The sequence below is a fragment of the Solanum stenotomum genome, chromosome 1 (genome assembly GCF_019186545.1).
Source record: "Solanum stenotomum isolate F172 chromosome 1, ASM1918654v1, whole genome shotgun sequence".
Classification (NCBI taxonomy): Eukaryota; Viridiplantae; Streptophyta; class Magnoliopsida; order Solanales; family Solanaceae; genus Solanum; species Solanum stenotomum.
The window spans coordinates 1,715,071-1,733,294 of NC_064282.1; the positions used below are offsets into that span (position 1 = coordinate 1,715,071).

Below are 18,224 nucleotides of genomic sequence, written 5' to 3' on the forward strand. Positions count from 1 at the left end.
CAATTTTTGTTTGTTTTCTTCCTCTAATTGAAAGTCTTAGACACAATATTGTTTAAGTGTTTGAAACGCTAATACCTAGCTATCTAAGTGTTCAAAGCTTCCTAATTGGGATTGTAAATCAACTTAGTACAACCTTACAATCCTTAAGCATACTACAATTCTTTGTGATAAAATTCATTAGACTCTCAACCTTATTCCTTTAAATTCGATCAAAAGTTATCTTGAGGTGATTCAGACTTGATCAAAGATTATCTTGAGATGGTTCAGACTTGATCAAAGATTATCTTGAGGTGTATTGTGCACTAGACACGTGAATGATGTGGCCCAAGCATGTAGACCCACACATAACACTAGGGATGGTTTAGGGTCGTAAAAATATTAATCATTTCATCATGGAGCAAACCAAAGTAGCTTGTGTAGTAAAATAAATCTGATATTTAATTTTCATAAAGTAAAAGATTAGCAAGTGATCGATGCTCATGGCAAGTATGTGAGAAATTTGAGCACTACACATTACACAAGGCATCAAATACCAAACTCAAGACCTAGCATTGAGCTACTGATCACCACAGACAATTCAACACATAGGCAAGAATCAAGATTTAAAGACTATGTGCACCATCAAAGGCTAATGCACCTTAGTTAAAGCATATCACTCAATACGGATCCGTGTAATAATTTAATTAAACATAGAACTATAAAACTAATGTACTAACATGTAAATATGAATTAAATGACTGTTGTTGGTATGTTGTTGTTTTCTCATTAACGAAATTTTTACCAAATGTGTTCACTGCATCTATCCCTATGCAGATCTACATTTTATATGTGACTGCATTTACACTGAAGTACAAGCAAGAGGGCCATTCAGATATTTATCAAAAACAGTCCCTTCTTCCTGTGATGTAGGAAATAAAGCCAAGTGCTGTATTTTGCCGGTGGTAATTTATATTGATTTGACCCCAGGAGTACCAAATGTTTCCAATAATATCATAACACCCTTTTACTTCACATTTTTGTAAAAGAAAAATAAAATAATTAGGGCCTCCAGGCTGCATGTAAAAATTAGGACTAAAGCAAAGAAAGAGATGAAGGAGACTGCCAGTACTTACTCAAACACACACATGGGCGGTTGAGTAGTGGGTTATAGAATTTAATTTATATACACTGATGAATTATTCAATTCATAAATTATAATGAAAAAATTATTCAACTACTAGAGGAGGGTCCATATGAAAAGTTATGCATTTCAATACTATGTACAAGTGGATGAACACATAACAGGTGATCCAGATCCATTATTGAAAGTCTAAAACACAAAAATCCATCATTCAAGTCTGTCAGACATGAACACTAATATCACATATACCAAGAAAACATGTATAACAAAACCCCACCTCATCATCAATCAGCAGAATCACCAAGTAAATGTCGATCGCCTAACTGAAAGTTACCATTCTAAACAACAATGGTAACTTTGAATCTAAACAAAACGTTTTAAACAAAAGGAATCAAAATTACAATTTCAAAATCCAAGATAGTTCAAATGTCAACCTCATTTCACAAACAAGCGGAACAAGATATCACCACCCACCACCTTATCAATATGCCACATTTCATCTATTAGTATCTTGTAAGGATTGGTCTATAAGCCTTCCAGAGAGGCATTCAAATGGTGTCCTCCCCTCCCACCCACGCCCCAAGGAGTGACAAATCATCATGACCACAGCTACCTGCATACAATGTCCTGTTATCCTCCACCACCAATGGCCCAAAGTCCAGTTCCCCAGTCTTCAACAAAACTGGACCGAGGACAACTTTCACATTCACCTAGACTATTTAACCGGATACCTGATACATTCAATATTTTTATATGTACACAGTAATTCTATCCACCAAAGCTTAGACAAATGGGAGATAAAAGCACCTAAATAGGACTAAAGCAATGAGAATTTCAACTGTTCGAATACAGCAGCAGCAAATTTCTAAGAAATAAACATGTTTTAAAGAGAACAATTTTGTGCTATAATGAACAGCAAAATATACAGCCTGAAAGAAATTTGATGTCTTTCTACAGAAGAGCTGCAGGGTAGAAATTAGACAAGTAAATCAATCATATACTCAGAATACTATTACAAGGGTGTTATGCTTCTATTCTTTGGTATTAAAGAAGAGCATTTAATGTAGAGAAAACCAATTCTTGCATGGAACCAAGTAACTGACTTCCAGTTCAAGATGACCATCTGCTAGAAATCTGATGTTTTCTTGAGAAGATTATAACCGAATATATTGTTTGGTTGGAAAGAAGTTATCCATCACTATTTATTTTTATCCCTTACACCAAACGACCCCTCAGTATAAAACATGTAACAGAGATTGGTTAGCCTCTTATCTTAACCCTGTATTACACTGGGTAAGAATAACTTTGTTTGCTCTAGTTAAAGCATAAAACAAATAAATCACTTAGTTCTCACACATGAACATAGATGGATTATCCAGTAAATTACTAGACTAACTGAAATATACTTTGCTGAAAAAAATCAACTTGCTATCTCTTAAATCCTTACAACAGATCAGAAGGTGTCTCTCTACCCCACAAAGGTAGGGGTAAGGTATGCGTACATCCTACCCTCCCCAGACCCCAGTTGTGGAATTACATTGGGTATGTTGTTGTTGTTACTTGTTACTACACATCAGAAGGTGTATAAACCAAGAATGAGTGACTGCTTGTATAACTGGAGATGAAGGCCGTTCAACTGAAGTTGGCTGAGAATAGGCTAACTCTGAGCTTTTAAGAACTAAATCCTTGCAAAAACTTTCCCTGAATTGAAGAATGAGAAGCTAGTTCAGACTAAACGTAGATAGTAAGCAATGAAAATATGTGTGGAACTTAGGCATTCCAGACTGCAAATGGCAAAGAGGGAGTTTAATTTAAAGAGAATAATTACTACCCTTTTCTTTTTGAGAAGGTAACATATTATTTATATATATATATATATTAACTACACAAAAAACTGTGTAGTCATCCATATTTACAGTGTGATGCAATATAGATGGAGTACACTGGTAGGATCTTCTCATACTTCATAGATAATACTTGCATACCAGGACCCCTTTCAGAAATGATTATTAAGTGCAAGTGAAGAAGAATTCAGCTACAAGTTCACAAAGGCACTCTTGTCAAGTCAGAGCATTAGACTATTCAATCTATGAGAACTAAGTTTGTTGGATCAGTGACAGTCATCTTTCTTCCTTTTCCAATGGTCTCATTTCTCAGACATGAACCTTATATTTCCAATTGAAACTAAGTAGAAATTATTAGTTTTAACCCCAACAGTCGTCTTTTTAGACTTAGAGAAGTCAATTCCTTGTTCAATCCTCCTCTGAGGGGCATTTCTATTTAAGCTTTAGAGAATCCAGTTCTAGTGGAAGACTAAGTAAGGCACAGTATAAGGTCCAATCAATCTCCTCCAACAGGCAATAGATGGCTCTGACCTGACCACAGTCAATCGGTCTATTGTTCTGGTTCTATATAGTCTAACCCTAACCTCACTTTCAACAACAATAATAGGTTCTATAACCGGATCACACACACTAAGAACACGGCGGATTAGAAGGGACAAGAGGTTCTGCTCATCAAAGTGTGACACGCAAGGTCAGGAGATTTTAACTTCACTAAGCATGCAATGTATTTTCAAGGAACCATAACTCTGAGAAAGTGAATGGTGTTACCTAGCAGCATCCAGCAAATAGATGGCTAAATGTTTTCTTCTGTTGGAGGGAGTAACCCAAATGGCTCTAATGCCACATAACGCAGATACAGCTTCCATCTCACACAAGACTACTCCACTGATGCTTTCATCTGACTCTTCACGACTTTTGGTTGAGTGATTTCTTCCTACCATTTCCCTCTGGAAACTCACTCCCCCAAATTGGAGTGTGGTTGAAGTCCGTCTCACTTCCTTCTCAGGTGAAACATTACACCTGCTGCCCTCTGGTCTTGAGAGAATCTTATAAGCCTTCTTTATGGGCTCTGCTACAAGACATCCAGATATTCTTTGAGAAGATATAAACAGATACACCTATTAACAGGACAAATATTTCAGAATTTCATTCACAGAGCTAGTCAAACTCAACCTGTCACATAACCACCACACAAAGGGAGAATTCTTCATAAAAATTAGCCAGCAAAATGAGAAAAATCACTCAATATCATAGGATGATTACGAAGCCACATTGAACTCAAGTAACTTAATACTCAACTTATAAAATAAAACGTAGCAGAGAATAGGAAGCTGGACAGTTGAGATTTGATATTGATTAGAGCAAAATTTTCAACAATGAAGTTTGCTTTCTATTACTATAAGTTTCATAAAATTGCAAGAGAACAAAACCTTGCATAGCTGATGATATATCCACCCATCTCCAAGTTCCATCTCCATCATCTTCACAACTTCCTGTACCTGTCAATAACATACACTCTCTAATTCTATGAACTATGTTTAACGCGATAATCTAGGGAAATATCAATTGTGAAAGTCAAAACATGTTTTTTCATGCATAACCAAATAGTATATATAAACCTTATTTCTTTGAGGAGGACGGTCATCATCCAGCACCAGGATAATTCATCCAATTTCAAGTGAAGGAATTCGAAGTTTTCTTTCATTCTGCCAACCCTGGACATTTTATCAAAGCATGGTAGAATAGAACTTCAATCTTTTACTAACTTTATATCATCAAGCACAACAGAAAATTTTGAAATACCAGAATTTGTTGCAGAATCACCTTTACCATGCGTATAATTCTTGTGAAAGGTCTTATGAAACTTTTCATCCTCTTCATCACCTCTGGCATACTTAAAGCCACAGACAATACAGGTGTGGAATAAAAAATCAGACTGACCCAATTCCAAATAGAATTGCACATACTTTCTCTTCTTATTCAGAACTTTCCCTGACTTCGTCACCCCCAAGTTTGGCACAATATTCTCCAAGTCTATTTCCTTGGATGCTTCACCAGCTGGCGCACCCTTCTTTTCACTGGAAAATCAGCTTAGCATAAGCAAAGAACTTGAAGAGGAAAGAGAGAGGGTCATTAATGTTAGGTAGTAACAACTCTGGTGTATAATTTCCCTTTAAACACATGCTAGACAAATTTTTATGCTAAATTTGTTCAAGAAAATTAAGAAATATTGTGTAAGGTGGAGGTGTTCAAATGAACTGAAGCTGGTAATGTCAAAATCTACACGAATGGTGTTACTAGTTATGGTTTCAGTCACATCGTCCATGCCTATGACCATATCATCTCTACAAATGTTTATGATATTTTGGCATATGAGCTAGGGGAAGATCCAGTGCCTCCCACCAATATATCAGCCACATGTTACTGACTCATGAACAGATTGAGGAAATGATAACTAAGATAATTAAAAATGGATGTGCTTATACAGTTGATTGCTGAAAAAAAAAAAAAGAAGCAATTAATTCAAGAGAAATGTGGCAAAAGATATCATACAAATTGAATTTTGAGGTCTTCGCTGGTATGTAACCAGAATTTCTGGGTGTACCCTCCCATAATCGAACTCAGCAATGCAACATTGAGATGGGTTTGCACTCTTGCGTGTAGGAGATGAAGACAAGGGCATGAAAAAGTTGTTAATCTTCAATTGCATGTTTCAATTTCTTTGTTTTTTTTTCGATATCCTCTCAACCTTTTTCACCGTTCACAGTTGTATATTGGCCATTCCTACAACAAAAACAAAACAAAGGAGGTGGAAGTCTAATTAGCCTTTAGATAGGTTGTTACCTTCAAAACGGGCCTAACTCAATTTTAAAAGATAGCTCATCAGGGTAGGATTGCCCAAGTTCTTATAACCAAACCATCATTTCATTCACCAACCAATGTAGGACTCTAACACCCTCTTCACGCCCAAGCACAACGAGAGCGTGGATGGGGAGCCCAAAAAGAATGTGTCTGACTTTCGTATCATGTAAAGAAATAGATAATTGAGCCTAACTCAACCCAAAAGATAGTTGTTAAGTCTATATAAGCACACCACCGATTTATTCCCCAATTACAATCAATGTGTAACTATTAAGACACTTTAATAAGCTCATTCACATACGTCAATTAAGCAAACAAAAAAAATTCCAGAAATCAAAAGCTGCCTAACATAGGAGATGAACTATTGAAGCAGTAAATTAAATAGAAGACCAGAATAACACGGGAATACGTAATTCTGCAGCACACGTGAGTGAAAATAAATAAAAGAAAAAAAAAAACTCACCGATTTCAAGAGTATTTCTGAGAGTCAGAAGAAAACGAGAAGAACCTTAGCAGCCCTCTTCGCTATTTTTGTTTGGTTAATTTGGCGGGTTTTGAAATTTGGCGCCTGGTTAATTTGGGGCAAAAATTGGCTTTTCCTCTTTGGGCTTTTTTTTATTGGATTGTGGATGAGGATTGTTTTGTTTTATTTTATTTTTCTAAAATGTGTAATTTTGGCAGAAAATTTTATTAATGTGTATTTGTTGAGAATTTAAAAAATACATAAAATGTATATGTGAAATGTAATTATTTACAACTTAGGAAAGTAAAATATGTAGTTCATTATTAATATCTTTTAAGAGTTTGAAATTAATTATTTCAAAAAATTTGTATCTCATATAACTCTAACATTATCACATCATACATATAAACACCACACTAGATCTTTTGTGTATCTCACGAGATAACATGTTAGTTAGATAGTTGAGTGTCATCTTATTGATCTTTTCATATTAGTAGTCGTGATATTACTTTAGTGATTTTTTTGTTACTGTGTTTGATTATTGTTATTATTTTTTTGTTTCTTATATTTCGAACACGGTATCATTTAGTTATAATTACTGTTCCTCTATAAGAATATTTTGACATTCTTTGTTTAGTATTTTGTCATAACTGAAAACACTTTTATTTTAACCCATGATTTATGTAAAATAATTTTTTTATTATTCAAGGATGTGAAAGGTTTGTTATATTCCATATTCTAGCCTTCTCTGAGCTGCTTATGAAATTAATGTGGGTTTGTTGTTGCTGTTGGTGGTGTTAAGTTTATTCAACTCTTTTTAAATTTTCTTATCCTTCATTAATTCAACATTGGGATTCCAAATGTCAGAAAGAAAATAAAATCACATGGAAAAAGAAACCTATAGCATACAAATAGAATTAAAAGCAGCCGTAGGATTGCAAAAAAACGTTGAAATTAATTTCTTCCGCCATAAACAATGAACAAACTAACTTGTAAAACTCATTAACCAACACAAGTCACTTACCATTCTTAGCTTGAATCTCGCGTTTCTCTCTATCAGTCCACACCTTTCAATATTAAAAAATATATATATTACATACATTTTACGATTCATCATTTACTCGGAATTTGACTACAAATTCTTCTTGATTTGTTCTTCTTGCTGCATTCTTCAGTTATTAGTATCTGAAAGAATCAAACAATTTTTTAATTGTTTTTGCTCGCAAAATCCAGGTTTCTGTTAGGATAATGCGAGCAAAATTTTGAAGAAATTTAATGGCTGTTGTTAAGCGAGTGGTTCCATTAGGGGTTAATTACGGTATTAGTTTGTCCAAATTGGGAAGGATTAACAATGTAGCCATTAATGTTCCTGCAGCTTCATTGCTTGTAAATAGGTCTCAATGCATAGCCGATGGTTATAATTTCAAATTTTACAGTTTGTATTCGTCAAAATCTTCTGCTCATTACAAGTTTGATTATAGGCAGATGTCTCAAATGGTTAAGCTGGATAGCAAACGTGCCTTTCTCGTTGATACATTAGCTATGGTAATTTCCATTTTGTTTCTCCATTGTTCAATTTCCTTGTTTTGAAATATGATACAGTGAACCTCTCTATAATAACGTCATTTGTCCCGATATTTTTTAACTGCTAAAGCAAATACTGTTGTAGAGGATATATAGTATGTAATATAACATAACATAAACGATTGGTTCCCCAAAAAACCTAGTTGTTATAGTGAAAATGTTGTTATAGAAGATTGCGTTTACAGAGAGGTGTAACTGTAATTTACAATTTTAGGCACTGCTCTAGTTTGTTCGTGTTAATTTGATGTTATATATTTATGCTCTCTTTGAGTACTTATATTGTTACTTTTTGTCTTGTATATAATATTGGTTTGAGATGAGTTTAAATGGAGCGACATTGCTAATGAAGATTTCCTATAGCGACCTCAACTTGTTTGGAATTGATGCAAGTTGTTGTCGTTATAATGAAGAAGTTGGTGTGTTGACAGGTTCGTAGATTAGAAGCACAAGGTGTACCTTCAAAGCAGGCAGAGGCAATAACATCTGCCATCACTGAGGTTTTAAACGACAGCTTGGAAAATATTGCTAATTCTTTTGTTTCACTAGCTGAAATGCAGAAAGTAAGAGATTCTCAGATAATTAATTTTTTTTTGGTTTTATAACAACGTGCCATCGTTGTACCAATATGAAAATGTTCTTTTATGTGTTTGTCTCTGTAGTCTGATTTGGTTCAAGAAGCCAATCTTTCCAAGTTCAAATCCCTACTACAAAATTCTCAGGTAAATATATTTCAAGTATTGAATTGTCAGAAGGTCCCATCATGTGATATATAGCAATCTGCTCTTTTTTTTCTTTTCTGGTTTGTAGAATAATTACTAATGATATATCAAATGTACACCTTTTGATTCTCTTCTTGGCCTATTTTGTACCAGTAGTCTACCTTTATCTGATCTGGTTCTGAAATTGTAATGCGTGGAGATGTATGATTTTGAATGCTGTTTGGAGCCAAATAGAAATAGTTCATTGTTGAGTTTGTGAAAAGATACAACCCTAATGTGGCAGTTAAAAATGGTTTTCTCTTCTACCCCTCTCAACAGGCGATAATTAGAGATTCTACGGTATGTTTTGAGTTGGATCTGCATAGGACTCTGCACGTATTTCTTAGGATCGAGAGGCAGGGATATCCGCCAGTTATTCCATTTGCTACATCAATTAAACATTGTGGGAGCTCCTAATCGATGCATTAAGTTTCTTAGTCCAGAATCTAGATATTGATTCATTAAAAATTCTTCTCATTTATAGTTGACAGAAGTATGTGAACACTGAATATAGCCAAATAACATGCCAGTATCGCTTATTCAGTGATTCCTCATATAGGTTCTACTAATAATATATCCAAGTTCAGAAAAGCCATTTTTCTAGAACGCTCACTATTGATTGGATCAGATTGTGTATCCTTTAATCAAGGGTTGCTACATCCACAGTGTTATGTACGGATCAAAGGAAAAACTCAGAAATCTAGTTAAACTTGCCAATTGGAAGAATGACGGACTATGTGACAATGTGGTCTAAGGATTCAGTGTTCACACACTTCTGTCACATGGTCCGTGATTCCTCTATTTAAGCGGAGGAATTAGCTTCAAGGAGCAAACAACTTATGCAATTCAGGTTGTTTATTAAATCTTCTACTACAGAGAAATTCTGAAGTAATGGTATATACGAAAAGTCTGGTGGCTTGAAATGAAAGTTCGACCTTGTTCTGAATTGTTCAGTCGATCTCCATAGCTAAGTGAGTGATGTGATGTCATAGCTCCTAATCTTTTGCATAAAAGTTGTGCTGATGCAATGTGGAGCTTTAAACTCTATTTGTTGGACTGTTGATAATTGCTTACTGTAATGCCTTGTGCTTTTTTATGTTTCCAGACTTGCAAATATGAATTTGAGTTTGATATCTGAAGTTCTCTGATTGCAGGAAAATCATCTTTCTCTACTGCAACATGAAACTGAAAAGTTTCGGAATGATATTGAGAAAGTGCGTACTGAATTGAGGTACATCTGAATTGTGTGAAAGTTGATTCTACTTTTATTTGCCTACTTTGTGAACCACTTATTTGCTGATACAGGTATGAGATTGATAAGCTTACTGCTGGTCAACGTTTGGATTTAAATCTCGAAAGAGGGTAAGACTTTCAAGAGTTCCTATCTAATAACAAAGACATTTATATACTCCATAATAAATCAATGACTAGTAGTGGCTCACTCCAAATTGCAACTTGTTGCAGAAGCATTCGCGATGAACTTGCCAAGCAGAGTACAGGGACCACCTACCTTACTAACAAGCTAGATCGAGTAAGTGTTTACTCTTGGTTACTATAGCGGATCTACACTAGACATAGTTACTTTTAGCTCAGACTCTGTCAATATAATATTATACTAAAAGTGGGAAGCTCCAAAGTTAACTACGTTATGTTAATATTGTGATACATGAACAGGAAATCCATGCCATGAGGGCCCAACTTGAAGCTGGAAAATATGAAGTCATCAAATACTGTATAGGAAGCCTTGTGTCCATCTCAGCTGTTGGCCTTGCTGTGCTTCGGTTATATGCTTAAACAGATGTTCCAAAAGAAATTTATATTGACTCAAAAATAGGAAGAAATATAGTCGTTAACGTTATTCTTTTGGGAGCTAGTTTACTCATAGATGAATCAATTGTAATAGTATTCGAATTGGCAGAAAGGTTAACAACTTTGTACAAATGAGTATTATAATTTAACATAATGTTACTTTTTTGGAAGAGACATTGTAAAGAAAAGAAAAACCCATGTCAGAGAATTATTACGTTCAAGTTCAACCTTTTTAGTGGACAATACACGTTCTTGCAATTATAGCCTCATTGGCCAAGCTTCTAGGAGGCGCTTGGTACGGCAATTGAGATTACTCTTGTCATAATTCAAGGGCCGTTCCAAGAAATATTTAGTAGTTAAATGGCCGGAAGATAACAACAAAATAATAGTGTGCACCGATAGACCTAAATAAACTCTCTTTATGGGAGGGGAAGGTCATATGACCAAAAGAGGGGAAAAGGAGTAATGGCCATCATACTATGTTCATGGAATGATCACATTTTTGAAATTGTCAATATAATCGAATAATTCTATTCGAAGGGATCTTTCGCCCTTTCAGAATTGCATAGAATTATTTTTTATTCGTTATTGATGAATTATTCATTAGAATCAACATTCTTTTTTTCCCTTAAAAAAATGCTTTTTAGAGATATTTTGTCTCAAGAATTGATCTATTTAAAGTCTGCTAATGCATATCAATTTGAAACTTTAGACTTACCTACTCTATTAATTACTATAATTACCTCTCATATTCTTCAAAAAAATCAGATATCACAGCTAACAATCCATTGTTTAATATTTTATTTTTAACCCAAAATATAATGATTGTATAAAAATTAAAATAGTGTAAGAAAACGACAGTTATGGGAAGACGAACCCCATGCTCTTTCATTACAGTTAGCACGTCCTTAATGATTCCTAACTACTCCACCATTTCACGTGTCCACATGACATGCCCCAAAATTATTTATTTACACCCACAATATATATATATCAAGTCCAAAAAACTTAAGTAAAAAAAAAAATTTAACCATGAATATAATATATCAATTAACAATAATTAACTTACATGAATTTATAGCATATCCGGCATATATTGTCTCTCTAAACACTAGGTGTGTATAGTTTTCTTTGCTATTATCGCACGTAGTATTTATACAAAATCAAAATATTTAGGGAAAAAGGATAAAAATATTCCTGAACTATCGTAAATGATATGCAGATACCCTCCGTCATACTTTTGGGACATTGGTGCCCCTGCCGTCCAAAAACTAGAGCATATATACCCTTTATACTAACGGACATACATGTGTCATAATCTTATCCACCGACCGACATTTATTAAATATTGGATCGACGGATAAGATTGCGCCACGTGTCCCTATTTAGTCTTCCGTTAGAGTGAAGGTCATATATGCTCTAGGTTTTGGATGGCAGGGTACCAATGTCCCAAAAATATGACGGAGGGTAATTGCATACCATTTACGATAGTTCGGAGGTATATTCGTCCTTTTTCTCAAAATTTAACCTCACAAGTTAAAAACTGAGTGATAATGTGTTTATGGAAATCTCTCTACATTAATTGGTTAGGTGCAACATGGGCCTCATTATTGATGGGCCATATGTCTATTACGGCCCAATTGGCCCATCCTTCCGAAAAAACCATGATAGGGCCCAAGTTAATGAAGTCAATAAAAATTGAATTGTTTTAATTGGATAGAAGAATAGAGTGAGTCAGAGAGCATTAAAAGTGGTCACAAGTCATTACTGAAATTCTCAATTATTATTATAGAGGGAGCTGTGGTATTTCTCGTACTTCTATTACGTCTTTTTCTAAATTGCTTTGAATTATGTTTCTCTTAAGCTGAGTGTATACCACAAACAACCTTTCTATTTTTATAAGGATTAGAGCTGCATATGCTTTATCCTTCCTAAATTCATTTTATAAAATCATACTGAATATGTTGTTATTGTCGTTGTTATACGGAGAGATATTATTTGAAAACACCAACAAAAGTGGGCATATATACCACACACCACACCACCCTTAGTGGGCTCCAACCCACCTAATGACGTAAATACGAAATGGGCCCATTTACCTTTGCCTTTAACGTTACGATAATCTACCACACACACTCACCAATGCATTGAATGTTCCCTTTTTCTTTTCCTTTCTTTCTTGCTAGTAAGGTAGTGATAACATACCAACATGGGTCGTATATTGGGTGAAACTATTTCATTCTTAATCAGAACGTTTGAGTGGTGAAACTGTTTAATCCTTAATTGAAATGTTTGTGTTTGAGCCTTGAATATGAAGAAATCCTATTGAGAGCGTCACCTCAAAATGATTTCCGCAGTACATGATTCAAATTTAATCGGAGCTCCAATATGAATTCCGAACACCGAATGAAAAATAAAAAAAAGTACTGATAACTTGATTTTTGAATACTCCCTTCGCTTCAATTTATATATTTAAATTTAACTCGATATAAAATATAAGAAAATAATATTTTAAATCTGGTAATTTAAAACTACTAAATATGTGGTATATACATCAAATGTTCTTTGACTCTCACGATATTAACATGTCATATACAATATTGAGTGTAAAAAGTTATTATAGATCAAGAAACTGACATTCTTTTTAAAGCAAATTATCAGTTAAAAAATAAATAAAGTGAGATAGATCAATTGGATGTTGACTGTTCTAAATTAGTGTTCTAATCTAAAAATAGAACAATGTTATTGAGTATATATAGCTGACATAGTGACATTCAAAGAAATGAAGTCAAGGGGCATATGTTAAAAATTGATAAAATAGTTTCGACCAAATTGTAAGTGTTAAAGAAATTTATTAAGTATATAAAAATTTAATTTAAAATCTATCCATGGTTAGATAAACATCATTCATAAAAAAATTAAAATTAAAAATAAAATTATATTGTATATGTAAATTCTGTTACATTATATGGTTATAACTTCTAACAAATTAAAAGATTAACATGGTTGTACTTTGAGCTGCAGTTGTTGTGCTAAATTTGGCAAGCGAATTAATTATGTGAGAATTTAGATTTTCTAGAGTTGTCAGAAACCGCTCAACCGTTTTGAATTTTTCCAACCCACTTTTCTCAAAAATAAAAATAATAAAAACAAATGAATGGTTTCTATAAGATTGACCACTAAACTGCGAATAAATTAGATTTTACACTGCAAAAAAGAAATTTAAAACCAAAAAAAAAAAAAAGTAGCAAAAATCTAAAAGTAAAAATTACAATAACCTTCCTAAAATACGTTACATTTCTACGTCTACCCTTCCTACTACCCACAATTTACCAAAATTTTCACATTTAAACCGCAACCGAGCTAGACCTACTAGACCGCTTTTAACTGAACCGGGTTTTTTCATTTCAACAAGTTGAAATCATAGAAGCTAAACCGGAGTCAATAACCTCACCGGTTTCCTTCTTCCGCCGCATCTCCAAAACTTTCCGGTGGCTATTTGAGTGAACTTCTAGAGAAAAAGTTGGACTACAAGCCGGTCTATACTCAGGAAAAAGCCGACCGGATTTGTATCTAACACCACAAGCGTTGCACAAAGTTTTTGGACCCAATGGACCGGCTCGCCACTGGGGTGTTTTTTGAACCTGACAATGGGTACACCGACGGCCTGAACCGGTCTCAGCTGATGGATTCTTTTTTGGCTTCTTCAACGGTGGCTTTTCTACGCTACAAAACAAGTCACCGTCATAAACCGGGTTCGTGAAAAAACCCGAAGGGAACGGTGAAGAACCGTACGACGAAGAGGTTGGAGAAGAAGAGTCTCCTGAAACTGTCGACGACGGAAAAGACCATGTTCTTCCAGCCGGTCTGGACCGTTTGCTTCTTGGTTTCACTGGAAACGGTAAAGGGAAACATGGAACTCTCATTTTCTTAACAACCGGTCTAACCACCGGTTCAGACCGGGACTCTGTAAAATCACCGGTTTTGTCCTTGAAACTTTCGGCTGGACACAACAACGAAAATTCCGACGGAGTATCATCCACAAATTGGGATAACCATTCAAGATTCTCCATTTCATCAACCTGTTAAAATGGGTTTTCCATAAAAATCCAAATATTACAAAAATAAAAAAAAAATGGCAAATTTCTCTTTTTCCCAAGGCGAAGGCCATGAGTTTTTACCGGAATAGGGAGTTCGCCGGCGAGAGAACCAAAGCTTTCCATGCCGGAAAAAGTAGAATCCTGTGAATTTCTGTTCTGAGAAGACCCAGAAAAAGAGGTTTTCTCATCATCTTCATGCAGTTCTGGGTCTTTGAAATCTTTGTCAGAAAAATCCAAAAGATCATCAACTGAAAAATCCTCACTCGCTCCATTATTAATCCCTGTTACACACCATATATCATCAAGAAAAACTTGTTGGGTATTTTTCATAGACATATCTGAGAGAAAACTGGATTTCAATGCTCTTGCTTCAATCAACTCCATAGGAAAAAAATTTGAAAACTAACACCAAAAAAAATGAAGTTTTATTTTTAAAGGTACAGAGAAGTTTACGTTGGTTTTATGGTATGAAAATTGTGAAGAAGAAGTTGTAGAATTGCAGAAGAAAAAAAAGTAAAGAAGAAGAGTTTTTGGGTTAAAGCACTGAAAAGGGGGCGAAACTAGTGGGTAGGTTATTGTTTTTTTCCTCTTTTTATCTACTTTTCTCTCTCCTTTTTATGAAAAAAATAACTGTAGGAATTGAATTATTATTTTTTGTTTAATAATTGAGGAGTACTATTTATTACTACGGTGGGCCGTTACGCATGAAATTGTAATTTACAGATGTTGAAATATTATTGGCTAGGTGACAAGTCTTTTCTTTTGTGACTGGTCCAGAATTTCAAGTAGATTTTTTGTAATATTCTGCTTTTTAATTGTATTTGTTGGAAAATAAATTTAAAAAGACGGATATTTATTTGATTTATGGTTTACGATTCAAAGCCGAGAAAGCGAAAATGAAAGCTTTGATAAAATTTCAAAGTTTCTTAGAAGAAAAAAAAATGAAAAAAAATGGTCAAAAAGAGAGAGCTATTCTAGTTCTAGAAAGACAGCCCTTAAATTGTCTTAAGTTATTACCGCGTTGAATTTTAATTGAAGTTTTCTTAGTGCAGATAAGATTTGTTTCTCTATGGTCTCATTTTCATTATAATATTTATTATAAGTAATTGATTTAAAATAATTATTAATTTTAACTTTATATTATTTTAATTAATAAGTATGAAAAGATAAATATTGTTTTTTTATTGATAATAAAGTGAAATTTAAGGGTGTAAAAATAATATGTCAAATAAAATAAACTGTGAAGTGATTAAATTTAGCTGTTATTCACTAGGCATATACGCGGAAATACACAAGTTTAAGCAACAAATGGACCTCGATTTCGTCAACCTTGAGATACATATAAATACTTCATTTTTTATTAATTTTTTTGGTTGACTTAATTATTCAATCTTTTTAGCAAACAAAAATAATAAATACTCAATGAAGTAGTGGGAAAATAACAATTTTGATGAAATCTCACCTTTTAGCTTGTGAAAATTAGTTTTTCTAGCACTCCATGAAATACAAAATTCTAAAAGTTTACTGCATTTTATTTTTTTGAAAAGATAATATTATTTTATACAGAACTGAATATTTTTTGGCAACCATTTGATCAGTGATGGAGTGATTTTTCTTTATTTTATTACTCTCTAATTTCATTTTATATGTTCAATATGCATTTTGTTCTTTTGTGTAAACATTAATGATGCTTTAATTTTACTAATTTTTTTGTATTTACTATATTTTGAAATTCTAAAGTCAAAAATTATTATTAATTATGATAGTAAAATTGGAAAATGAAATCATATCTTTATTCTCTAAAATGAATTAGTAAATAATAAGATTTTAAATTTTTAAAAAATCAGATTAAAAAAATATTTGTTTTTTTTTGTGATCAAACATCTTCTTAGTCACATATGGTCCTATTTGCCAGCAAATATTAGTAGATGTTATTAGCATGCATTTAACAGAATGACAGAGATCTTGTCAATGTGATATTGGGTTGGTGGGGGTAATATAGGTCAATAATCAAAACTTTAGTTGGCAACACAATGATTATTGCTTTCATTGTGGTTTATCGAGAAGCATTTGCCTCCTTTTTTTTTTTTTGAAATTTACGATGGAATAAATTTGTCTATGTTAATAAAACAAAAGTGTCTGTAGTATTATTCCTTTAATATTCGAATTGAATATTTGATACAGAGCTAATAGTTCGCATGCGATTTAGTTGAACACAATAGATTTTGCTTAAGCATAGTATTTATGTTAATAAGTTTAATAATATATATAAATATTAAATTTAAAATTTAGTTATTATTACTTAAATCGTCATTATGAAATTTAAAATTGCTAAAATTAAATTTTAGCTTTGCCCGTGTGTATACTTTTTTAAAATCTATCGTTACTATTATCCATTAAAATGTACATATTTTCACTATTTGGATGCATTTTAAATTTTTTAAGTTTCATGGTTTGAATTTTGAATTTCAATTTTGAAAAAATCAAAAAAGATGTTAAATAACTCGTGATGATATTGATGGTAAGCATTTCCAATGTCACGAACGACAAATTTTATTATAAAAAAAAAAAAAGCAAAATAAATACTCATATCATAAAAAGTCAAGAATAATGTGAATGAATAGTTGAAATATATGGCGCTATGAAAATTCAAAAAATCAAAAATAAAAATCAAATTACGCCGTCTATTGATTTTTCTTTAGATATATTCAACGACAGTCGTCCACTATTGACTTGGCGTACCCTTTACAGAAACAAATAAATAATAGAAATATTATTCGTTGATTTTATTAAATTTAATATTTTAAAAAATATGTTAGATGATAAATAATATTTAATAGCAAAGATAAAACAAATCAAAAAGATAAATTATCTCTTAATTTTTTAAATTAAACAAATATTATTAAATATATATTTTTAATATAATGGACCTTTATTTTTCGACGCGGGGTTATAATTTTGACAAAACTAGAGAAAGTAGCCAAACTTTGCCGCGTTGATTGCGCCGCTATGATTTGGTATATTTTGGAACTTTCATCAATCATTCTCCCGCCTCATCCACTCCTATTTTGATTTCGAATGTTATGCAATGCGCCAAAAAATTTACTCATCCGTCTCAATTTATATGAGTCAATTTGATTTATCAATTATTATAGACTTTAAAAGAGAAAGAGATTTTTAAAATATTTGTTGTACAAAAGTCATAGATTAAGGATAAAATGAGCATTTAAATTATTACTAAATAGATAAATGTGTCAATTATTTTTTGGACTTACTCCTTTTGTCCCAATTTATGTGGCACTTTTGGTTTTTCGAGAATCAAACAGTTTAAGTTTGACCGGAAATTTGCGCATGAAATCTTTAATTTTTTTGAAATGAAATTTATATATTTGTAAACTACGTAAAAAGTACTATAAGTCACAACAATTGATAATTTAAAATTTTTAAAAGATCTATGAAAAATTTACGGTCAAAGTTAGACTTGTTTGAATCTCGAAATCCGAAAAATGCCACATAAAATGGGACGGAGGGAGGATTAGAAAGTAAAGTAAATCATATAAATTGGGACGTAGGAGATATATATTTTTATTGTCCGAAGCGACTCAACGAACTTGATAATCAAGGTCAATATATTGAAAGATTGTTTTTTAAAAAATAAGATTCATATTATAATGAGATGTGAAA

The 18,224-nt window shown here is 32.9% G+C and overlaps 2 protein-coding genes and 1 pseudogene across 3 annotated transcripts; 1 reads left to right on the forward strand and 2 right to left on the reverse strand.

Annotated features, from left to right (window-relative positions):
- Window positions 1-2,204: 2,204 nt before the first annotated feature.
- On the reverse strand, window positions 2,205-6,109 carry LOC125846642 (protein CHROMOSOME TRANSMISSION FIDELITY 7-like; annotated as a pseudogene).
- A 1,440-nt stretch (window positions 6,110-7,549) lies between these two features.
- LOC125841774 (protein FMP32, mitochondrial-like) lies at window positions 7,550-10,498 on the forward strand. Of its 2 annotated transcripts, XM_049520949.1 has the most exons (8): window positions 7,550-7,683; window positions 7,771-7,834; window positions 8,302-8,433; window positions 8,533-8,592; window positions 9,786-9,862; window positions 9,937-9,993; window positions 10,096-10,162; window positions 10,306-10,498. In XM_049520949.1, the coding sequence occupies exons 1-8, from the start codon at window positions 7,565-7,567 to the stop codon at window positions 10,423-10,425; spliced, it is 696 nt and encodes a 231-aa protein (XP_049376906.1). In that variant the 5' UTR covers window positions 7,550-7,564; the 3' UTR covers window positions 10,426-10,498. The 2 variants fall into 2 exon arrangements, with proteins under 2 accessions (XP_049376906.1, XP_049376901.1); XM_049520944.1 differs by having other exon boundaries at window positions 7,550-7,834.
- A 3,086-nt stretch (window positions 10,499-13,584) lies between these two features.
- On the reverse strand, window positions 13,585-15,154 carry LOC125873098 (GATA transcription factor 5-like). Its single transcript, XM_049553974.1, has 2 exons — window positions 14,622-15,154; window positions 13,585-14,522 (listed from the first exon to the last, which is right to left on the reverse strand). Exons 1-2 carry the CDS (start codon window positions 14,922-14,924, stop codon window positions 13,848-13,850), a joined length of 978 nt encoding a protein of 325 aa, XP_049409931.1. The 5' UTR covers window positions 14,925-15,154; the 3' UTR covers window positions 13,585-13,847.
- Window positions 15,155-18,224: the final 3,070 nt, after the last annotated feature.